The 24,862-nt window shown below is 47.4% G+C and overlaps 1 protein-coding gene across 10 annotated transcripts in view; it reads left to right on the forward strand.

Annotated features, from left to right (window-relative positions):
- Positions 1-24,862, forward strand: part of MAP2 (microtubule associated protein 2) — a 385,117-nt gene that overhangs the window by 348,613 nt on the left and 11,642 nt on the right. For all 10 annotated transcript variants that reach the window (XM_048484968.1, XM_048484977.1, XM_048484972.1 and 7 more), the window contains 2 exons: positions 7,972-8,125; positions 12,669-13,012. In XM_048484968.1, coding sequence (XP_048340925.1) covers positions 7,972-8,125; positions 12,669-13,012 — 498 coding nt within the window. The remainder of the gene's footprint in view (positions 1-7,971; positions 8,126-12,668; positions 13,013-24,862) is intronic.

Genomic DNA, 24,862 nt, shown 5'->3' on the forward strand with positions numbered 1-24,862 from the left:
TCCTCTCTCCACAGCAGACTCCTTGTGAGGTAAGTGTGGCTGAGAGAGTTTGGAGAGAATTTTGCCTAGCCCAAGGTCCCCCACAGGCTTCATGTTTAGGAACAGGGGAAACAAATCCAGTTCATCAGATCACTGTTCACATGGAGCAGTGGGGAATCAAACCCAGTTCTCCAGATTAGAGTCCACTGCTCTTAAACACTACTACACAGCTGGCTTGCGTGTGCCTGAGTGTGACGGTGACATCAAGTTGCTTTCCAACTCCCAGTGACACTGTGCCCTGACCTGGATAATCCAGCCTGATCACATCAGATCTCAGAAGCTGAGCAGGGTTGTCTCTGGCAAATATTTGGAGGGGAGACCTGTAAGAAGCACTTCGGTTGTGACATGGAGGCAGGCAATGGCAAACCACCTCTGAATGTCTCTCACTTTGAAAACCCAGCAGGATATCGCCATACGTCAGATGTGACTTGGCGGCAAAAAATTAAAAAGAATGAATGACTTCTTAAACATTCTATTGTTAATGGATTTAGTACATCGTTACTTGGATTTAGTACAGGAGGTGGTGATGGCCACTAACCTGGATAGCTTTAAAAAGGGCTTGGTCAGATTGATGGAGGAGAAGTCGATCTATGGCTACCAATCTTGATCCTCCTTGAGCTCAGATTGCAAATGCCTTAGCAGACCAGGTGCTCAGGAGCAGCAGCAGCAGAAGGCCATTGCTTTCACCTCCTGCATGGGAGCTCCCAAAGGCACCTGGTGGGCCACTGCGAGTAGCAGAGTGCTGGACTAGATGGACTCTGGTCTGATCCAGCAGGCTAGTTCTTATGTTCTTATGTTCTTAAAGCTCCCCATAGCCGTTGAACGTGCAGTTCCCTGTGAAGATGCCAGCCACAGATGCCGGTGAAACATCAGGAGAAAATGCTACTGGAACATGACCATACAACCCGGAAACCCCACAACAACCTAGTGATTCTGGCCGTGAAAGCCTTTGACAGTCGATCTGAATGACATTCAAAGTCAGGCTTTTCAAATATTCCCAGCGAAAACCCAATTTGCAATTAATCACATGCTTGGTGGAGCTACATTAATGGATAGTTCCAGGTCTTTCCGTCACTTTACTGGGTTGTTACAAAACAAAACAAAAACGCATCTTGCAATCTTGCTGGCTTGATGTACAGTATTTATCATTACAGTAATTTTCTACTCCTCAGGCCGGTAACAACATAGATGCTCCATTCATGTGTGGTGGTGGAAAGTACCATCAAATCACAGTCACCTTATGGTGTCCCTGTAAGGCAGGGGTGTCCAAGTCTGGCCTTCCAGATGTTCATGCAGAGGTGGGATCCAGCAGGTTCTCACAGGTTCCCGAGAGTAGGTTACTAATTATGTGTGTGTGCCGAGAGGGGGTTACTAATGGGTGATTTTGCCACGTGATTTTTGCCTTAGTTACGCCCCTCCTCTCAGCAGTAACGTGCAGAACTTGAAGCAGTCTAGCAGGAGGTGCACCGGCGTACGTGGCAGCCTGCGCCGGCGTGCATTCGTTTCCTGCCCAAGGACCGGCGAAGCAGTTGTGTCCTTGCCACAGCCCCGCCCAGGAATACCTCGCCCCTGGAATGCCTACCTCAGCCCCCAGAATGCCTGGCCATGCTCCCATCGTGCCCCACCCAGCCCCATTGGCGCTACGCCACAGTTTGAATCCCACCACCATGGGAACCTGTTACTAACCTTTTTGGATCTCACCACTGTGTTCATGGACTACAATTTCCATCAGCCCCTGCCAGAGGTGGACACCCCTGCTGTAGGGGTTCCAAGGCAAGAGATGTACAGAGGGGGTGTGGTTGTTTTCTCCGATCCTGCCTTTGTTCTTTTTACTGTTCCTCCCTCCCTTTCATTAAGTTAAATTCAGATTACAAAGGAGGCATTAGGAATTAGGAATCGCTCTTAGCCTGCCTGAGGAGCGCCATCTTGGTGAGTTAGTTCTAGTGGTTTTAATTTATTTATTTATTTCATTGAATTTGTATGCCGCCCTCCCCTTGAGGGCTCAGGGAGGTGTCCAACAATCACATACAAACATTTAAAATCAGTTTAAAAACAACAATCCCCACTAAATAAGGAACCATAAGTGCATAAATTACATAATTTCAGATGGCATCAAAATTCTCCCCCACCCCCTTCCTTGCACCTGCAGGAGGCCAGATGTTGTATAGCAAATTTGCGATGTTATCCCGGCTGGCCAAAAGCCTGGCGAAGCAGGTTTGTTTTACAGGCCCTGCGGAAACTCTGTATGTCCTGCAGGGCCCTGATCTTACCAGGGAGCCTGTTCCACCAGGTAGGGGCCAGGGCTGTATCACTTTGGGGCCAGGGATCACCAGAAGGTCCGCCTCCGAGGAGCGGAGGAGCCTAATGGGACGATATAGGGAAAGACGGTCCCTCCGAATATAACATTTGTTAGATATTGCCTGGAATGATTCTATTGTTGTGAGATTTATATCGAAATGATTGTATTGTTAGCAGTCCTCAGCCCAGTCTATGCTGGGGTAGGGTGGGGCATCAAATTTAATAAATAAAATAAATAAACTTACGGTGACCCCAGTAAGGGGTTTTCAAAGCAAGCTGATAACTAATATGGTCATTATTCCTGGCTGGGCTATTAAAGTTCTAGTTGCCTGCTACATACTCTACATACCATCTGTAGGACCCATCCCCTCCCCCTCCCCCCCATTTTATGTATAAGGTCCACTACCACCTATAGGACCCACCTAAGGTCCACTACCACCTATAGGATCCACCCTTCCTCTCCCGTCTCAGGAGGGCCTAACAGAGATTTAGCGGGCATTGTTATATTATATTATGTATGAATTGCTGCTTTGAACTTATGTATTTAGTGGCTAACTGTTATTTGATTTTATGTTTATTTGCATTGAATTTTATGTTGTTCATGGCCCAGAGCCCTTTTGGGGTTGGGTGGTATATAAGTTTTATAAATGAATGAATGAATGAATGAATGAATGAATGAATGAATGAATACCCAGTGTAAAAGGATGGAATTAAGAAGGTAATGATTTTTGCCATCCCGCTTCAACAAAGTGAATTTATATTAATGGGCTATTGCTTGCAACTGGTGAGAGTCAGCAATAAAAACAGATCCCCTGAATAATCAGGGTTTTCTAGATAAAGGGGCACCCACGACCCCCACTTATTTACTGGCGGCCCACAGCTATTGAACCACTTAAAGCCAACGCTGGGCTTAATTATTGCAGTCGGTAAAATGATAGACTAGAAAACAGATGGAAACTATTAAAATGCGCAGCAGAGAGACGGTGGGAACCTTTTTATGATCGCCCTTCAGCTGTGTTTAAAATTACTGTACAACTTTATTGCCTGAATAAGGAGCCATTCAAGCGTCCTGGAATTTACCATATGAGGCATAATTGGCCAAACCTTGCAGTTCCTCGAGAGGTTGGAGTTAAGTGGAAGCAAAGCGTTAGTGCTTGGATCTTTCTTATTATAACTGTAGTTCTTACCACTGATCTAAACGGTGCCCCCTCGTCCCCTTACTTTGGTGGGATTTCATCCGATTCCTAGGGGTCCGTCTGTTAAATATACTGTTTGGCCTGGAAACAAATGAGTACTGAGTGCCGAATGTGGCATGAAGGAGGCTGGCGGGGTTTTTAGTCAGCTATGCTAAACAGGTTTCGCAGGGCGTTGTCAGTTCCCCCCACCTCAAAGTCTCCCAAAACTCTGATAACACATCTGCTAATGTCTCTGACAAAAGCAAAAATGTGGAAGACATGTCCAGGTCTGGTGGACCTTTGGCCTGAAGGGGTGTTTTATAACTTCTCACAGGCCTCAGACTGAGAGGGAGGCAGGTTTCCCTCAGAGGCCTCAGACTGATAGCTGCTTTTAGCCTGAGAAGCAAGAGCTGGTGTTCCCTCCTTGGCCGAGTTCTCTTTTTCTTATGAAGGGTCTAACCCAGTGATTCCCAACCAGGGTGAATGTCAGGCTCTCGAACGTGGAAATAACAGAGACCGTAGGAAAGTCCTAAAGCAGTTTATTTCTAACAACGTGTAGAGTAACAATAGAAAGCTGAATCTAAACTCTCCAGCTTAGATCCAGAGATTATATCCTTCAACCCCCCCCATTTGTCCCACACCAAATGTGCCTCACAAATTCTACAACATTTGCACTACAGAGCTTCAAGGAACCTGGGAACCGTTCACACCTTCTTGCAGGAGAGCTGGCGCCAGGGAGTTGCCAGGAAGGGAAGAGGGAAACAGAAAAGCAGTTACAGGAAAACATTTGCAATTCTTACACAGCAAAACATCTGGGCACTGACAGGCATGGTCCTAACACAGGGTTCCCTGGTACCCTGGGGTGCCGTGAGCATGTCCCAGGGGTACCGCAGCAATGCTACCGGCCCCCCTCACTTTTGCGGTGTCTCCCACCGGCGCCAGCAAGGACATGGAACTGGCCAAGGGGCAGGGCCTGCTGCAAGGTCAGCAGCCACTCCCCCCCAGTCCTTCCATTCACCCTGGGAGGGGAAGGTGGGGGGGAGGATGACAGGGGTACCATGAGATATGAAGAGTGAGGTCAAGGGTATCATGACATCGTAAAGGTTGGGAAACAATGGTCTAACCCAGTGGTGGCGAACCTTTGGCACTCCAGATGCTATGAACTACAATTCCGATCAGCCCCTGCCAGCATGGCCAATTGACCATGCTGGCAGGGGCTGATGGGAATTATAGTCCATAACATCTGGAGTGCCAAAGGTTTGCCACCATGGGTCTAACCTCTGCCGGGGCCAATACCTTTGGGGGCTCCACTCCCCTGGCACCCCCATGAGATCTGAGCAGTTCCTGAGGGAAGCTGCTGCCACCCCTCATCCTCAACTGTTTCTCATCTTTATTTATGTATATAATTTTATTTCTATATTAAATTTGTGAAACCGCCCACCCCCGAAGGGCTCTGGGCGGTGTACAGTAGGCCAAGGACCACATTGCATCCAACAGGCCAAGGACAACACGACAACAATAAATTAAGTTAAATTAAAACAATGTACGGAATCCATCAAAACATAAATCATAGCAGCATTGAACAAAATGACAATAGTGCAAAAGCAAGAAGCATAAAGCCTAGCGCCCAATCCCAAAGCCGGGAGGGGATGTTACTGGATGTTATATCGGGCGTGCTAATGATGGAATAGCACACCGTACAGGGGCATCCTGGAGGGGGAACCTGCGGCCGGCCTCACCAAAGGCCCGGTGGAACAAAACCGTTTTGCAGGCCCTGCGGATCTCTCCAAGATCCCGCAGGGCCTGCACCTTAGATGGAAGAGCGTTCCACCAGGCAGGGGCCAGGGCTGTAAAAGCCCTGGCCCGGGTAGAGGCCAGCCGCACCATGGAGGGGCCAGGGACCACCAGTAGATTGGCCTCGGCTGATCGCAGAGGCCTACCTGGGACATATGGGGTGAGACGGTCACGAAGGTATGAGGCACCCAAACCGCAAAGGGCCTTAGAGGTTAACACCAACACCTTGAAGGTGACCCGGAATTCAACTGGGAGCCAGTGCAGATGGCGCAGCACAGGGGTGATATGCTCTCCGAATGAACTTTTTTCGCCACCCCTAGTTTTTCACTGCTGCTCCCAGCTGAATGTCGGGTGATGGGTTTGTTAAAAGGCCAGCTGCGGTCAATCACACGGCCATCATGCGGTGCTGTAAAAACACCAATAATGTTGCAGATTTGCTGGGTGGACAGCCAAGGATGGTTCACCCGATCCCCTCAGCGTCAGGGAGTCCTGGAATCCCTCCAGTCCCCCACAAAAGTAAAAGGGTTGTCTCACTCTTGTCCTTTTCATTGCAATCAGACAGAATGCCAACAGATTAGCTACCTTTACAGGCATTGTATGGTCGAAGACTTTCACGGCCAGACAGTTGTGGGTTTTCCGAGCTGCGTTGCCATGAGCCAGGAGTTTTTGCTCCTAACGTTTTGCCCACATCTGTGGCTGACATCTTCAGAGGCTTCTTCACAGTGAGATCTGTTTCTTTCCCTTACTGAGCCACGGAAAGAAGGAGGAGAACACCTCTTGGTACAGTGGCATAGGAGGTTAAGTGCTTGTGTATCTAATCTGGAGGAACTGGGTTTGATTCCCCGCTCTGCCGCCTGAGCTGTGGAGGCTTATCTGGGGAATTCAGATTAGCCTGTACACTCCCACACATGCCAGCTGGGTGACCTTGGGCTAGTCACAGCTTCTCGGAGCTCTCTCAGCCCCACCTACCTCACAGGGTGTTTGTTGTGAGGGGGGAAGGGCAAGGAGATTGTCAGCCCCTTTGAGTCTCCTGCAGGAGAGAAAGGGGGGATATAAATCCAAACTCTTCTTCTTCTCTTTACCGTGACACGCCTCGGAAAATGCCCAGGGGCGTAGTGTAGGGTGGGGCTGGAGGGATCATTCTCCCCAAGCACTGTTTTGCTGGGTCACGTGGGGGGTGCATTCACCTGGTGGAATAGCTTTGTCTTACAGGCCCTGCAGAACTAGTTCTCGCTGGACAGAGAATTCCACCAGGTTGGAACCAAAACTACCACGCTGTAGTCACATAGGCTAGGAAACCCTCAACAGCTAGTTTGGAGGCATATCCTTTCTTTAAAAGCAATGTTTGGATTGTACAGTTCAAATGAATTACGTATCAGACTTCAGTGCAAGAATTTATCTCCTTCTAAGGTGCGTTATAGTCCACAATATGGGCTGAGGTCAACTATCTCTTTTGCAAAGTTATTTCTTTCACACTGGACACATAGTGTGTAACAGACTTCCCTCTGTGATACACCTCTGAAGATGCCAGCCACAGATGCAGGTGAAATGTTAGGAACAAGATCTACCAGACCACGGCCACGCAGCCCGGAAAACCCACCACAACCAGTTGAATCCGGCCGTGAAAGCCTTCGACAATACATTATTTCTTTTGCCTTCGATATTTCAGAATAAAGTTACTGATGTTTATTGATGTCTTAGGGCCGAACTAAACCTGATGACATCTTTGTGGCCCCCACAAGGACACCATGGCCCTTTTAAAATAGCACAGGGGCCTGATCCTCATTGGGCCCGCAGCGTGGCACACTCGTCTCTGCTTTTTCAGGTGCTGAAACAGCTGCAAGTCCCCCGTGGCATTTCAAACGTTTTTAAATGATGGCGGCCTCAAGGATCCCGTCAACTTTAGTTGCTCCTTGTTGGTAGGCAGTGCCATCAAGCGACAACTGATTTATGGCCACCCTGTAGAGTTTTCAAGGTGTTCAGAGGTCATTTGCCATTGCCAACCTCTGCATCATGCCTCTGTATTGGTTGGAGGTCCCCTGCCCAACTACTAGCCAGGACCAACCCTGCTTAGCTTTCCAGATTAGATGAGACTGGACTAGCCCGAGGCTATCCATGTCGGGATAGTTGGCCTTCAGCTTCAAGCAAATTGAAGTCGGAGGCGGACCTACTGGTGATCCCTGGCCCCAAGGCGATCCAGCTGGCCTCTACAAGGGCCAGGGCTTTTACGGCTCTGGCCCCTACCTGGTGGAACAGGCTTCCAGGTGAGATCAGGGCCCTGCGGGATTTACAAAGTTTCAGCAGGGCCTGTAAAACGGACCTGTTCCGCCAGGCGTTTGGCCAGCCGGGATGATGTCAACTCCTCCATAAGAACATCTGGCCTCCCGTGGGTTGATGGACACCGCCCTGAGCCTTCGGGGAGGGCGGTATATAAATAATAAATAAAAATAAATAAAATAAATTACTTTTGGGAGAAAAGAAGCCTCTCTCGATGTTAGACTATTGAAAACTGAACCATCCAGGCTTAACCAGATCTTTGTGACTGTGATATACGTTCGAAGCTGCTTTGGGAAGGAGGGAGGAAATTGGGGTCACGCTGCCTATAATCTTGGACTCTTTACCGCATCTTGTATTAAAGAGAAATGCTGTCTTGTGTTCCTTCTAGGATGGAATAAACAAGAGTCCAGAAAAGCGTTCCTCTTTACCGAGGCCTTCTTCTATTCTACCTACCCGGAGAGCCGTCTCGGGGGATAGAGAACGAGATGAGAATTCCTTCACCCTGAACAGCACCATTTCCTCATCAGCCCGACGGACCACAAGTATGTTAGTTTGTGCCTTTCTGTTGCCCTTCAAATTGCATTTTTTCTGCAGCTTCAGAACTGTCTGTGGGTCCAACTCTGGGTCTGAAAGGTCACCTGTGTGTTTAAATAACAGAGAAGTTCCACAAATTAAAATCTGAATAATAATTTATGAATAGGTAGTTGCCAAAGGCTTAAATGAAACGTCAGTAGGTGCAGTTCGCACCATCCCTTGCCTGCCAAGCTCTCGGGGACCTCCTTGAGTATCCTGGGCTGCAGTTTCCATCATTTCCTCATTCCATCCTGTTTTCATTCATGCCAACACTAAAGCGTGCCCTCTTTTCTTCAATCCATGGGCTCCCTTTAAGCCCCCGCTTTTCAGGAAGCAAAGGATTCACATATACCCATGGTTCTAGTGTACCAAAGCCAAACCTGGCAGGGACGTAGGTAGAGATTTTTATGGGGGGGGTTCAGGGGGGCGGGACCACACCCCACCTGCCCCTGGGGATGTGGCCACGCCTCCCCAAGCCCCACCCCCGGCCTCAGTGTTTATAAAAGCAGCTCTCCGAGGCCAGGGACGGCAGACTCCCCTGCTTCGCCCGGCCTGCCCCCTACCAGATGGACTCCCAGCCAGCAGCTGGCAGTCCCTTCTGCCCTCCCCTCCAGGCAGAGGTGTAGCTAGGGAAAATGGAGCTTGGTACAAAATCTGAGTTTTGTGGGGGGACCCCCCATGGGTGGCTGTTGTGATGCTGGAATTCACCCGCAAACAGCATAATTTTCAATGGTGTTTAAACTAGGGAGCCTAGATTCTCCTTTTAAATCCACTTTAAAGGGAGGATCTGGGATTCCCAGTTAAAAAAACATTGAAAGTGATCCTGTTGGGGGGTGGATTATCCCCCTCCCTGACAAAGCATCACTTTCAATGTTTAAACTGGGGACCTCAGATTCTTTCTTTAAATCCATGCCAAAGGGAGTGGATTTAAAAGGAGTATCTGGGGAAATTTGGGAGGTGCCTGCTGTCAGGGGTTAAATTGTTAAGTTAGCAGCACCAAACTTTCAGGGTATATTTAGGAGACTCTCCTGATGATACCACCCAGGTTTGGTGAAGTTTGGTTCAGGGTGACCAAAGTTATGGACCCTCAAAGGTGTAGCCCCCATCTCCTATTAGCTCCCATTGGAAACAATGGGGGATGGGGGCACCCCTTTTGGGAGTCCATAACTTTGGACCCCCTGAACCAAACCTCACCAAACCTAGGTGGTATCACCAGAAGAGCCTCCTGAAAAATCCCAGAAATTGTGGGGCTGCTAGCCTAAAAACTGTGGCCCCTGCAGGCCAAAAACCAAAAAAACCTTTAAAATACAAAAAATGGGGGGCGGAGCTTCAGACATGTAATATGGGGCGGTTTAAACCCGGGAAACCCCACCCACCTCTTACCTACATCCTTGCATCCTGGAAAAAACAGAGAAAATGACACCCCAACAGCTTCCTCTGATATACTCTAGAATCTGCCTTATGTGCCAGAGTTCAGTCCAGAGTATTTGTGAATAAATGACCTAGAAGTAGGGGTGGGTAGCGTGGTGGCCAAGTTTGCAGATGATACCAAATTATGTAGGGTGGTGAGAACCACAAAGGATTGTGAAGAGCTCCAAGCGGACCTTGATAAATTAGGTGAGTGGGCTCAGAAATGGCAAATGCAGTTCAATGTAGCAAAATGTAAAGTGATGCACATAGGGGCAAAAAATCCAAACTTCACATACACGCTACAGGGGTCAGTGCTATCAGTCACAGACCAGGAAAGGGATTTGGGCGTCTTAATTGATAGTTCCATGGGAATGTCAACTCAATACATGGCAGCTGTAAAAAAGGCAAACTCTATGCTGGGGATCATTAGAAAAGGAATTGATAATAAAACTGCAAAGATTGTCATGCCCTTATATAAAGCAGTGGTAGAGCCGCGACTTGGAGTACTATGTCCAGTTCTGGTCGCCGCATCTCAAAAAGGATATTGAGGAGATAGAAAAAGTGCAGAGAAGGGCAACAAGGATGATTGAGGGACTGGAGCACCTTCCCTATGAGGAGAGGCTGCAGCATTTGGAACTCTTTAGTTTGGAGAGGAGGCGGCTGGAGGGGATAAGGATTGAAGTCTATAAAAAATTATGCATGGGGGGTAGCAAATGCCGACAGAGAGAACTTTCTCTCTTTCTCACAATACTAGAACCAAGGGGAATACATTGAAAAGGCTGGGGGGAAGAATTAGGACTAATAAAAGGAAACACTTCTTCACGCAACGGTGATTGGTGTTTGGAATGATGCTGCCACAGGAGGTGGTGTGATGGCTACTAACCCGGGATAGGCTTAAAAGGGGCCGATAGATCATGGAGGAGAAGCTTCAATCCTATGGCTACCAATCTTGATCCTCCTTGATCTGAGATGGCAAATGCCTCAACAGACCAGGTGATCGGGAGCAACAGCCACAGAAGGCCATTGCGTTCACATCCTACATGTGAGCTCCCCAAGGCACCTGGTGGGCCACTGCGAGTAGCAGAGAGCTGGACTAGATGGACTTTGGTCTGATCCAGCTGGCTTGTTCTTATGTTCTTATGTTCTTATGAATACATTGGTATACAGAAGGTTCTTTTTCTCAGCAGTGAACAACTCAAACTAAGCTCTAGTAGCAGTATGAAGTGGAAAGACGCTGAAGTAGTAGAAGAATGGACCATATCCCTTCAGACTGGGAATAATGGATTACATTTTGAAAGTTCCCTAATATTAATAATTCCATAGAAATCCAAAAGAGCCAGTGTAGTGTAGTGTAGTGGTTAAGGTGTCCGACTAGGACAGGGGGATTCGCTTACAACCCCGGCTCCAGAGCCGCATGCGGCTCTTTCGTCCTTGTACTGCGGCTCCTCATGGCTTGGGTCCTCTCAGCCTCCTTCGGAGAGTCGCGCTAAGGGTTAATGGGAAAGAGTCCCCGTTCCTAGAGAGGCACAGCCCGAGACAGCTATCCCAAGCCACTTCCGGCTTTCCTGTCCCAGCTGCCTGGTTGGCTGATGACGGTGAAGTAGCACTTCATGGATTTCATAACACACTATAATTGTTTATACAAAGTATAAAGGTAAAAAAACCAATATATACAGTGTTATCTTCATTTCCAATGTCAAAAAGTATTTGCGGCTCCCAAGTATTTTATTTTCTGTGGAAAACAGGTCCAAATGACTCTTTGGGTGTTAAAGGTTGCTGACCCCTAGACTAGGGATTTGGCTGAGGTGTGGGGGTTCAAGGAGAGAACAGTTGTCTCAAAGGAGGTGATAGATGTATAGCACAGGTGTCAAACTCGCGGCCCTCCAGAGGTTATGGACTACAGTTCCCATCACCCCCTGCCAGCATCATGCTGGCAGGGGATGATGGGAACTGTAGTCCATAACCTCTGGAGGGCCACGAGTTTGACACCTATGATTTATAGGAGCAGTGTCGCAGAGCTGTGTGGCAGGGTAAGCTTCCTAGATCGCTTTATTAACTGCATCACCTTTGGCAGATTGTAATTGCCCCGGACATGTCCATGGGGCTTCCAGATGCTTTGCTGATTGGATTAACCCTTTCAGAGGTTTGACCTTGCTGACAGACCTTTCTGCTTGCTTGGCCTGTCTTTGGTCTGGGCACACTGCTGTAGACACACACACACACGGCTGCTGGCATCTGCCAACACATATTGCAAAACAACCGCTTTGAATCCATTGTCCAATAAAGCGGGGTAAAAAGGGTAGGGCAACCCCACCTACTTCACAAGGTATCTGTTGTGGGGTGAGGAAGGGAAGTTGACTGTAGGCTGCTTTCAGACCCCTTACGGTTGAGAAAAGTGGGGTATAAATCCAAACTCCTCTCCTTCTTCTCTTCGAAAACACTTGGCCGCACCCGGAACAGTGTTGATGGATGCAATGTTGGGGGCACCTGATACAAGATGTGATTAAACACTATTAAATGCCCATATACCAGTGATGGCGGACCTTTTCGAGACCCAAGTGCCCAAACTGCAACCCAAAACCCACTTATTTATCGCAAAGTGCCAACACGGCAATGTAACCTGAATACTGAGGTTTTAGTTTAGAAAAAACGGTTGGCTCTGAGGCGTGCGTTACTCGGGAGTAAGCTTGGTGGTAGTTGGTGGCTTTGCTTTGAAGCAACCTTGCAGCTCTTCCAATGGGTGAATCACGACCCTAGGAGGGTTTACTGAGAAGCAAGCCCCACTGCCAGCAACCGAGCTTACTCCCAGGTAAAGGATCACGCTTTAGTTCTTTGCATGAAAATCAGTGGGGTTTAACAGTGCTTAACAGGGTTACCTACACTGCTTCCCCAAAACTAGGTCTTAGGTTTAATGCTAATAATCAAGCCCAGCGGCCCAGGCCAGCCGAGATGTGTGGAGGGGGGGCACTCTGTTTGGCGCCGAAAGTCGGCAGAAGGACTTCTGAGTGCCACCTCTGGCACCCGTGCCATAGGTTTGCCACCACTGCCATATACCATCCTTTCAATGTTGTTGTTATAAACATTGCTCTTTTTTCAACACAGGATCAGAGCCTATCCGCAGCCGGACCGGAAAGAGTGGCACATCAACCCCAACTACTCCAGGATCCACCGCCATCACACCTGGGACCCCACCTAGCTATTCATCCCGTACTCCAGGCACTCCTGGGACCCCCAGCTACTCCAGAACTCCCCACACACCGGGAACACCCAGATCCGCTATTCTGGTGCCTACCGAGAAGAAAGTGGCTATCATACGCACACCTCCGAAATCTCCAGCCACCCCCAAGCAACTGCGGCTCATAAATCAGCCGCTCCCCGATCTCAAGAATATTAGATCCAAAATCGGGTCAACAGAAAACATCAGATATCAACCTAAAGGAGGGCAGGTAAGGTTTTTCCTTCTTACATTAATCAATGTGTTTCATCAGGGAGCCAGTTTGGTCTTCACATTACGCAGCACTTTCAACTGGCCAATCCACTTTGCCGCTGGATTTTACTGTGCGGAACGGCAAAATCCACTTGCAAACCATTGTGAAAGTGGATTGAAAATGCATTATTCTGCTTGTGTGGAAGGGGCTATAATCAGTGGTGGCGAACCTTTGGCACTCCAGATGTTATGGACTACAGTTCCCATCAGCCCCTGCCAGCATGGCTGATTGGCCATGCTGGAAGGGCCTGATGGGAATTGTAGTCCATAACATCTGTAGTGCCATAGGTTCGCCACCACGAAGCTATATGATCACAAATTTCAGGCTACTTGGAGGGTTCCCGTGCCTTTCAGAGTTACCCGGGGAAGAGAATTTCACTGGGTGTAGCTTCTCCTTTCACCGTGCCCACTGGGAATTTTCTCCTCTGTGCAATTTGTCAAGATTCTGGAGTCTCCCAAAGTCAGGGCCTGCCAAAATTAGGATCATAACCCCATTTCACTTTTGCAGGTTCCAAGACGGACCCGCCTCAGTATGAGCCCCCTGCCATTCTGCCTTGTCTATAACATGGGGTACTGGATGGGCCCCCCGCTATTTCGCTCACTCTCAAGCTTGGTTCATTCATCAGGGGAGCAAGGCAGTGGAGCCCTGAGACTCAAGAAGGGGCTGCAGAATTTTCACTTGCTAGTTGTAATAATGTTCTACCTTCGGCAATAACAGTGGGGAGACATCTACAAATTTGGGTGCTGTGTTGTTTCCGGGCTGTATGGCCGTGTTCTAGTAGCATTCTCTCCTGACGTTTCGCCTGCATCTGTGGCTGGCATCTTCAGAGGATCATGCCCGGAAACCACACAGCACCCAAGTGATTCCGGCCGTGAAAGCCTTCGACAATACATCTACAAATTCCCTATCAACAAAGGCTAGGTGCAAGCAATCTGTAAAGTCTGTTGGTCATGTATTACTTTATTGCCCTTTCTATAATGCAATCACGACAAAGTTTTCTAACCACAGAAAATACTTTTTCTACTGAACAATAAGTGAGTGAGTGAGAGGTGAGTGAGTGAGTGAGTGAGGGGTGGCATGCAAGGGAGGGGAGGGGAGGGGGCTCGGCATCTGGACATGGCCCACCCACCCTAGCGGAGGGAGGGGTGGCATGCAGGGGAGGGGCCCGGCATCTGGACATGGTTCACACACCCTAGCGGAGGGACGGGGAGGGGAAGGAGTGAGGGGTGACATGCAAGGGAGGGGAGGGGGCCCGGTATCTGGACATGGCCCACCCACCTTAGCGGAGGGAGGGGGAGTAAAGGGGAGGGTGGGTGGCATGCAAGGGAGGGGAGGGGGCCTGGAATCTGGACATGACCCGCCCACCCTAGCAGGGGAGGGAAGGGAGTGAGGGGTGGCATGCAAGGAAGGGGAGGAGATGCTATAACAGAATTAGTCACTAAATTCCTATATCATGTTGTTAAGCTGCACTTTCTAAATTAATGGGTATGCTGGACTATATTTTCCTCACTGGCTGTTGTTCTTTTTGTATTTATTGCTGATATGCCGATAAAGGCTTGATGATGATGATTGGTTTAACAAAAATGCACTCATTAAAAGGAATACCCATCGGGACTGCAAAATTCCAGACCGCAGGGGGAGGGATTCCTTTGAGGAGCAAGAGAGGAGGAGAGAAGCTTTCTCCCTTCTCCGCTAGTTTTCTGCTTGCATGGAGCATTCCTTTTTTTTTTTTACACAAAGGATCATTCAGAACTGGAATCCACCACCAAAGTCAGCAGGGTTAGGGCTTAGAGCTTGGCATTCTCAGGGTTCAGAGCCCAAGAGATTCTTCCATCGTGATAATTAAGGAGGGAGTTAGATCAGGACTTTTGACCCGCACCCCTCACCTGCCACATATTTGTACCCACACTCCCAACTGAATTGTTAAGAAAGGGTATTTGGGTGGCACACAGTGGTGGCCCTCCTAGTGGCAAGGGTAGTGACCCTCCCAGTTGCACACACTGGCCTGTGCCACTGGGCAAAGGTTGTTCAGGTGGTGCAGGCAACTGAGCAGAAGGAATAGAAGGATGTATGAGCAGGTGAGGCAGAGGTGTAGCTCCAAGGGGACAGGGGGCACAACACACCAGGGCATGCGCCCCTGTGGGGGCATGGCATGGCAGGATGGGGGTGTTCTGGGGTGGGAAAGAGCTGGAGGATGCACCAGTGCACTGGATACTTTTCCTCCTTGCTACGTCTCTGAGGTGAGGGGCATGCAGGTTTGCGGTAGAAAAGAGATCATTGGGGAAGCTGTTGGTGGGTGGGTGGATGGATGGATGGATGGATGGATGGATGGATGGATGGATGGATGGATGGATGGATGGATGGATGGATGGATGGATGGATGGATGGATGGATGGATGGATGGATGGATGGATGGATGGATGGATGGATGGATGGATGGATGGATGGATGGATGGATGGATGGATGGATGGATGGATGGATGGATGGATGGATGGATGGATGGATGGATGGATGGATGGATGGATGGATGGATGGATGGATGGATGGATGGATGGATGGATGGATGGATGGATGGACACTGTCTTCCCAATGCCCCCCAAAACCTGGAACTGGCCTTGAATAGGATCAATAAGGGGGTTGAGCTATTACCCATAGAAGCACCTACTATGGGTAATACGTCTATGGCTGGCATTTCACCTACGTCTGTGGCTGGCATCTTCAGAGGAGTGTCACAGTGAGATGTGTTTCTCTCTGTGGCACAGGGGAATGATTGTGGGGTGGAGTATATGTTTTGTTCACCTCAGAGGTGGGAGGGGAAGGCACATTTGTATGTGTCCAGGCAGAGTTCATTCACAGTTGCATTTGCTGTTATATTTGCCATCACATTCACAATAGCATTGGCATCGATCTGGGTGCAGTGGAATTTGACGGTCTCTGGTTTTTGGTTTTGGGGTTTTATTAGTACTGGTAGCCAGGTCTTGTTGATTTTCAGACTCTGCTCCTTTTTGTTGGAGAGAAAGAGCTTCCAGATCTAGCTTTGCCACCCTTCATATAGGGCCTAGAATTCTCCCAGAATTCCAACCGATCCCCAGTCCATTCCCCAGGGAAAAAAAGGCAGCTTCAAAAGGCAAACAGTATCATCTACCATAGATTCCAGATGAAATACATACATACATACATACATACATACATACATACATACATACATACATACATACATACATACATACATACATACATAAGCCTTTATTGGCATAGTCAGAAAGAGTTACATAAATCGGGAACAATTGCATGAATACATGATAGATAAAAGGCCCCACGGGGAGCACAACAAAATACGTTCTACTGGGAACTCTCAGCTATCTCCGCAATGAAATTGGCGACCTCTTCACAAAGACCGGGGTCCGAGTTGTTTAACAATAGAGATAACCTAGTCAGATCAGGCAGCCCAGATTGGAAGAAAAAGTGTAGGTTGGTATATTTAGCTCTGATGTTATCAAATCTGGTGCAGTGCAAGAGTTGGTGAGTCAGGGTTTCGACCACATTAATTCCAGATGAAATCCTTCCCAAACTTTCCCCCTCTACAGGGACTCCCCCAAATCACCAGGAATTTCCCAGGCTGGAGTAGGCAACCCTATGACCAGGAGTGTAGATCTGCCACCTTGAAGTGTCATTTGGAGGTAGAACCTTCCCGTTCGCAAGAGCCATGGATGACCCCAGGAGGGCAAAGTCTATTCTGGGGGAAGGGCTAAGATTATGACACCACTTGGAACTGTGGGAAGTATTTGAATGCAGAATAAATCCAAACAAATACACAGGTTGGCCAGGCGTGGCTTAGAAACTCATCCACTAGGAAACCTTCTCATGAATCCAGAGACAGAGCAAGGGGAAACTGTGCCCGGGCCACGTGCATGCCCTGCGCCCCTGCCGTGATGCTGCCCACCATGCCGCGGAACGCTCCTGCCATGCCCCCTCCACAACCTGGCCATGGCCCCGCCACTGCTTCGTCAGGGGCATCGCGCCCCTCCCCCCCGCCCCATTGGCGCTATGCCACTGCATGAATCCATGCTTTCTTCCCACCAAGCAGCACTTCTGCTGCTGTTTCTTATGAGTTTCGGGGAATAGTTGTGTCAGTCTGCAGTAGAGCAACTAGATCCAAATCCAGCGGCACCACAGAGACCAACCGTAGTGCCTTAGAAACCCAGAAAGTCTTGTTGACCTCTGTAACAACTATGGAGCTTTCCCTCCACAAGGGCCTGGAGATTTTCTCTCCAAAATTCGACCTGTCTATCCTGAGACTGAGCAACCCCCTTTGGTCTACTGTGATAATAAAGTGTGAATGTGTTGATTTTAGGTTATATTTCACTTTGTGCTTTCCCAACTTTATAAAAATAAGATTAAAATTAACAACGCTCTTCGGCTGCTCAGTGTGAGTCCCTCTCTCAGAAGAAGAAGAAGAGTTTGGATTTATATCCTCCCTTTCTCTCCTATAGGAGACCCAAAGGGGCTTACAATCCCCTTGCCCTTCCCCCCTCACAACAAACACCCTGTGAGGTAGGTGGGGCTGAGAGAGCTCCGAGAAGCTGTGACTAGCCCAAGGTCACCCAGCTGGCATGTGTGGGAGTGCACAGGCTAATCTGAATTCCCCAGATAAGCCTCCACAGCTCAGGCGGCAGAGCTGGGAATCAAACCCGGTTCCTCCAGATTAGATGCACGAGCTCTTAACCTCCTACGCCACTGCTGCTCCTCAGCCAGGCAAAGGTCTGTTCTGAGGAAACACAAACCCTTTTCTTTCTGTCGGATACATAAACTTCGGCACCAGAGGCTCTATCACTTTAAAAAGAAGAAAAATGAAGTTTGTTTTTTTATTGACAGGAACAGAGAAGGTTTGTCAAAATACTAAATAAGAAATGTGAAGCCGGTGCGTTGAGATGTTATTCATAGAATTGCAGTTGGAGAAACTATCCGAATCTTTGAAGCAGTTAGCCTCAGGGAAAGACACACTCCTTATTTCAATTGCTAAAGGACAGGCAGGTTTTTTCTCAATTGCTTGCCAGAGTCTGACTGGATCAGAATATCTCCCAAATTTCGGGTTCTTCTAAATGTTATCAAATGGGGAACAGAACAACCAGGGAGATCTTGGAGAAGTGGCCAGTACCTAAGAATAATATTTTTATTACCTGAACTTAATTCAGTAAACTCAAAAGAAGAGACAGTCCTAGCTGCATTAGTGCAAGCATTTGGCGTAAACAAAGCCTCCCTAGACACATGGTCAGATCTCATTCTCGCTTTATGAATCACAGGATCATTCCGCACATGCAGAATAATGCACTTTCAAACTGCTTTCAGTGCTCTTTGAAGCTATGCAGAATAGCAAAATCCACTTGCAAACAGTTGTGAAAGTGGTTTGAAAATGCATTATTTCACGTGTGCGGAAGGGGGCATAGACTGTGGATATTGCCTATTCAGTAGCTTAACCTCTATTGATTTAGCTGCCCTCTTATCATCTTTCTTAGATGAGGAGTTCCATTTAGCCTGGAAAAACAAACCATAAGGAAGGTTGTTTCTTAAATTCCAGTGGTGGAAGGATGATGGGACAGCCAACAAATGTCAGTTTGTCAGTTTGATTGAGGGACTGGAACTAGGGTTGGAGATTCGGACAGTCCGATACTTTCAGGGTATCTTCAGGACAGTCCGAATCTGGATTTTTACCAAATCTGCATTGATTCGGACGGATTCGGATGAGTAAAGTCCAAATCTGAGCTGTCCGAATCCTAACAGATCCGAATCCATGGGATTCGGATCACCACCGGAACTAATTGGCGCGTTTTTATTTTTTTGAGATTGCTTTTTCATGCAGCGTACAGGGGGCGCATTTGGTAACATATCTGCACCAAAGTCTCTAGGGGAATAATCATCAGGAGATCTGTCCTGGAGTGATACCCTCTAAAGACTGGTCCAGGTTTGGTGCAGTTAGGTGTAGCTGTGCTATGGACTAGCGGCCTTAAAAGAGGTGTCCCTATCCCCCCCATTCTTTCCAATGGGAACCTAAAAAGATGAGGGCTACTCTTTTGAGGGCCCATAACTTTGCCCCCCTGAACCACAAACTGGTACTAAATTTGAAGGAGTATCATCAGGACAGTCTCCTGATGACTACCCTGCAAAAAACATTGGTACAAATACATTCTACAAATGCGCCCCCTGCAGGCACCCCCCAGAAATTTGGCCAAGATTCTTTGTTCTGCAGTGACTTAGCTGCATTGCTGTCAATGGGATTCTCTTTGATAGAGGGGAAGTTGTGGAGCTAGTAAACTCAATAAAACGTTCAGGGTATCTTCAGACCTTGATGACCATCCAGGTTTGGGGAACTTTGCTTCAGGGGAAGTGGGAGATGGACCCCTACCCTTTGGATCCTTATTAGAATTAACCCCTGAAGCAAAATTCCCCAAACCTGGATGGTGTCATCCAGAGACTCTCCTGAAGATACCCTGAAAGTTTTGTGACCATACCTTCAGAAATGTGCACCTCACAGCCCTCTACCAGAAATTCCCCATTGACTGGTAGCAATACAGCTAAGTCATCAGAGAATTAAAGAATCTTTGGGCAAATTTCTGGGGTGCCTACAGGGATGCATTTTGGAAAGATAGATGGTTCAATTATCAGGGTATCATCATGTGATCAAACTGGATGATGCCCACTGTTCAGGTATGAACCTGGGTGTAATTATCCCCATTGCCTTTCTAATGGAAGCTGATAGATGGGGCTACACCTTTGAGAGTCCATAACTTTGGCTCCCTGAACCAAACTGCACCAATAGGGGTACCATCAGGACAGCCCTGATGATACCCTGAAAGTTTGAGTCACTAGCTTTAGGTTTGCATGTTTCACCGCTCACTCACTCCAGCAGGCTTCATGTGCAGGAGCGGTGAAACATGCAAACCAGAATTTTTAAAGCTAGTGGCACCAAATTTCAGGGTATCATCAGGAGACTGTCATGATGACACCCCCAAGTTTGGTGCAGTTTAGTTCAGGGGAGCCAAAGTTATGGACTCTCAAAGGTGTAGCCCCCATCCCCTATCAGCTCCCATTGGAAACAATGGGGGATAGTTGCACCCCTTTTGAGGGTCCATACCTGAACCAAACTGCAACAAACTTGGTGGGCATCATCAGGACAGTCACCTGTTGATACCCTGATAATTTGGTGCCGATATGTCTAAAAATGCGCCCCTGCAAGCACCCCCAAAAATTTGCCCAAGATTCTTTTTGCTGCAGTGACTTCTGCATTGCTGTCAATGGGAAATTTCTGGTGGAGGGCTGTGGGGTGCACATTTATCAAGGTACAGTCACAAAACGTTCAGGGTATCTTCAGGAGAGTCTCTGGATGACACCATCCAGGTTTGAGGAACTTTGCTTATGGGGCAGTGGGAGATGGACCCTACCCATAACATTGAACCCCTTGAAGCAACAGTCACCAAACCTGGATGGTGTCATGAAGAGACTCTCCTAAAGACACCCTGAACATTTTGTGGGTTTACCATGAGAAATGTGCACTCCACAGCCCTCCCACAGAAATTTCCCATTGGCTTCAATGGAGCCAGCCAGCCACTACAGAGCACAGAATCTGGGGAAATTTCTTTGGGTGACTGTGAGGGGCGAGGTTTTAGAGCTACTGTCACCAAAATTTCAGGTATCATACAAGTACTGTCCTTATGATATTCCCCAAGTTTGGTGAAGTTTGGTTCAGGGGGTCAAAAGTTATGGACCTTCAAAAGTGTAGCCCCCATCTCCTGTTAGCTTCCATTGGAAACAATGGGGGATGGGGCTCCCCTTTTGAGGGTCAATAACTTTGCCCCCCGAACCAAACTTCATTAAACTTGGGGAGAGTCATCAGGACAGTCTCCAGATGATATCCTGAAAGTTTAGTGCTGCTAGCTTTAAAAATGCGCCCCCTGCAGGCCAAAACGTGTAAAAACACAAAAAATTCAAAAAAATAGAACGGACCCGATTTTTTCGGATTTACCCGAATTTTCGGACATATCCGAATCAGCTATGATTCGGATTCGGGCATACAAATCATTTTATGCCCCAAAATACCCAAATCCGAATTTTTTTAGTATTGACCAACCCTAACTGGAGCACCTTCCCTATGAGGAGAGGCTGCAGTGTTTGGGACTCTTTAGTTTGGAGAGGAGACGTCTTAGTGGGGGATATGATTGAAGTCTATAAAATTATGCATGGGGTAGAAAATGTTGACAGAGAGAACCAATACTAGAACCAGGGGGCATCCATTGAAAATGCTGGGGGGAAGAATTAGGGCTAATAAAAGGAAACACTTCTTCACGCAACGTGTGATTGGTGTTTGGAATGTGCTGCCACAGGAAGTGGTGATGGCCACTAACCTGGATAGCTTTAAAAGGGGCTTGGACAGATTTATGGAGGAGAAGTCGATTTATGGCTACCAATCTTGATCCTCTTTGATCTGAGATTGCAAATGCCTTAACAGTCCAGGTGCTTGGGAGCAACAGCCGCAGAAGGCCATTGCTTTCACATCCTGCATGTGAGCTCCCAATGGCACCTGGTGGGCCACTGCGAGTAGCAGAGAGCTGGACTAGATGGACTCTGGTCTGACCCAGCTGGCTTGTTCTTATGTTCTTATGATGACCATAGTTTATTTATTTATTTTTTATTTATTTATTTCTTGGATTTCTATACCGCCCGATCCCCGAAGGGCTCCGGGCTGTGTACAGCATAACATTCATACAATATTGAATCAAGGAGCAAAACATACAACACAGCAAACAAATAACCTAAGCTCCATCCAATTAATAATCATTAAAACTTTCTAAAACTTCATATAAAACAGCGGCAATAATTAAATAAATAAGAGGCGTCCAGAAAAAAAACCCACATTTAAACCTTCCCCCCAAAAAGGAGGAATGGCGGGCCCCTCAATATGAGGGTCACCCTGATGTAAACAGCGCAAGAGCAGAGAGCAGAGAGGGCCAGGCATGACTCAGCGTTGGTGCCCAGAGAGTTATAGAAAGAGCTGATCCAGCAAATATAACATATATCAACAGCTCTCAGGACTCGTATCCAAAGTGGTATCAATATTTGTGACTGAACTGAGCTTTGAACTAGGAATTTCCCATCTCACCTCTTCTCTACTGCGCTGTGCCAGCACACATCATACTTTTTAACATCCCCAGCCTCCCAGAACTAAGTCAAGTGTAAGAACCTAAACCTTTCCAGAAGACTTGGCAAGATCATGGATTGGTATGACAGCTAACAGCGCCCAGGTCGAAGGATTGTCCCAATTTTCTTCTCCCCACCTCATGATGCTCTACTTTCTAAAGTAGAAAAAGACGGGGTCGTAGGTTGCTGTCTAGTCCCGCTGCCTATGTCATGTCCTGTATACTTCAAAGGGAACTTGAAGTCAACATGGGTGGCAGGATTTTCCCCCTAAGGAATGTATTATCATCCGAAGTTATGCACACGTTCATGGCGGGAAAGAGCCCTGAAGGAGATATGAATTTTCATAAACATTTCAATAGACTGTATCCATGAAACTCATAACCCCCGTTGCATAAGATGTCAACACAGTTTGAAAGTTAGTCAAAAGAGCCGACTGGAAGAAGAGGAAGGAGAGGAAGTAACTTTTTAAAAGTGTGTTTTTTTTCTGAACAGGAGTAAAGATGCTTGAAGTGGATAGCGGGAGAGCTAGCTAGTTACTAGTTGTGTAGGTAAGAGGTCATTGATTGACTCCAAAGATTGCTTTTCTGAGAGTTCTCATCCCTGTCTCGGTGTCAATTTTTAAAAATGTGTACTTTAAAATCAAAGTCCAAAACATACACAAAGAAGGGAATTCAACCAAATTATAATGTATTTATTCCATAGAGACGTTCAGTTTCTGTCACATCGAATGTTAACCCTTAAACTCTACACTTGAAGCTTTTGGCCATTAAATGTCAACATGGACTTAAATCTTTAACATCACTATTAATTTTAAAAAATCTCACTTTTTTCTATTGCATCTTACTTTAAGAATCCTTAACCTTCCAAACCACTAATTATTAATTGGTTTTTGTCTGTTTTGTCCAGACATTCTATCAAGGGTTTCCATTTGTGCATGAACATAACTAAGTTCTTTTCTTTCAGTAGTGAAGTAAACTTGCCATCTTGGCCAACTGCAGTAAGTCCTCCCAACAATCTCAATCATAGGAATAACTGGAGTTTTCCATTTTTGTGCACATAATATTCTTGCTGCTGCTATCTTAATGTCATGTTTTCTTTCAAGAGATCTATACCTAAGTCCCAACAGAAAAGCCTCAGGTTTCATTTGTGCATTAGTATTTAACGTCTTTTGGACTATTGTATGTGAATGGTCATTTCTTGATACATTCCTTTTATAACTGCTGGTTTGTGTCACCGTGGCCCACACGTTTGGGTCAGTGACAGGCTATTCGCCCTTGAACACAGTGGTGTAGCGCCAATGGGACAGAGGGGTGATGCCCCGGGTGGAGCCACGGTGGGGGGGTGTTCTGGGGGCAGGTGTGAAATGAAACTGGACATTTTTTCAAACCTCTTTTGCAACTGTCGTGTATTTTTCGCCTTTCATTAATGGCAATGTGGGAATATGGCAGGATCGCATGTAGGGGACCGTACCATCTCCAGCCTTTCTTGACATTAATGGATAGGATGATGTGCCATGGACAATATCCTGAATAAATAAAAGTAGGAAATTGTGCTTATCTAAATAAGACAGTTATAGAGGATAGCTGTATTAGTCTTCTCTAGACCAGCTAGATGCAACTCCAGTATCAGCTTACAGACCAACAAAGTTTTTTTGAGTATCTTTCAAGAGTCAGATGAAAGGACTTTTGACTCATGCAAACTGATATCCCCCCTCCTGTTTGCCTGTATAGTGCTACTATAGGAGCAGCAGTGGTGTAGGAGGTTAAGAGCTTGTGTATCTAATCTGGAGGAACCGGGTTTGATTCCCAGCTCTGCCGCCTGAGCTGTGGAGGCTTATCTGGGGAATTCAGACTAGCCTGTACACTCCCACACATGCCAGCTGGGTGACCTTGGGCTAGTCACCGCTTCTCGGAGCTCTCTCAGCCCCACCCACCTCACAGGGTGCTTGTTGTGAGGGGGGAAGGGCAAGGAGATTGTCAGCCCCTTTGAGTCTCCTGCAGGAGAGAAAGGGGGGATATAAATCCAACTCCTCCTCCTCCTCCTCCTCCTCCTCCTCCTCCTCCTCCTCCTCCTCTTCTTCTTCTTCTTCTTCTTCTTCTTCTTCTTCTTCTTCTTCTTCTTCTTCTTCTTCTTCTTCTTCTACTGAACTCAGTGCTGGCTCTGCTTTTTCAGCGGGCTGTGCTTTTTCAGTGGGCTATTTAACACAGCTAAATAATAAGGCACTCTGGACTCTGCTGATAAGGCAACTGGTATTTTGGGGAGAGACTGGTCTTCTTGCCAGATGACCAATCAGATTAGTCAGCAATATCAGAAGGAAGCTATCTATAGGAGACCGAGCAGACAGCTGCTTAGCAACACGGTAGCAGCAGCTGTCAGAAACCTTCCAAATAAGCTGTTTTGGCATTCGATCCTCAAGCGAAAACAACTGAGTGTAGCCAAGAAGAATGAAGTGCTTGGGAATATGCAGGCAGATGACACGAGGAAAGGATGTATTTGGGTTTTTGTTATTAAGTTGATAGCTAACCCTATGGAGATTAGGGAAGCAATTGTAGAAGTGTTCTTAGTACTCATGAATGTACCTGACGGTACATCAGGGCATTACTGAGTTACAGCCC

The sequence above is a fragment of the Sphaerodactylus townsendi genome, linkage group LG02 (genome assembly GCF_021028975.2).
Source record: "Sphaerodactylus townsendi isolate TG3544 linkage group LG02, MPM_Stown_v2.3, whole genome shotgun sequence".
Classification (NCBI taxonomy): domain Eukaryota; kingdom Metazoa; phylum Chordata; class Lepidosauria; order Squamata; family Sphaerodactylidae; genus Sphaerodactylus; species Sphaerodactylus townsendi.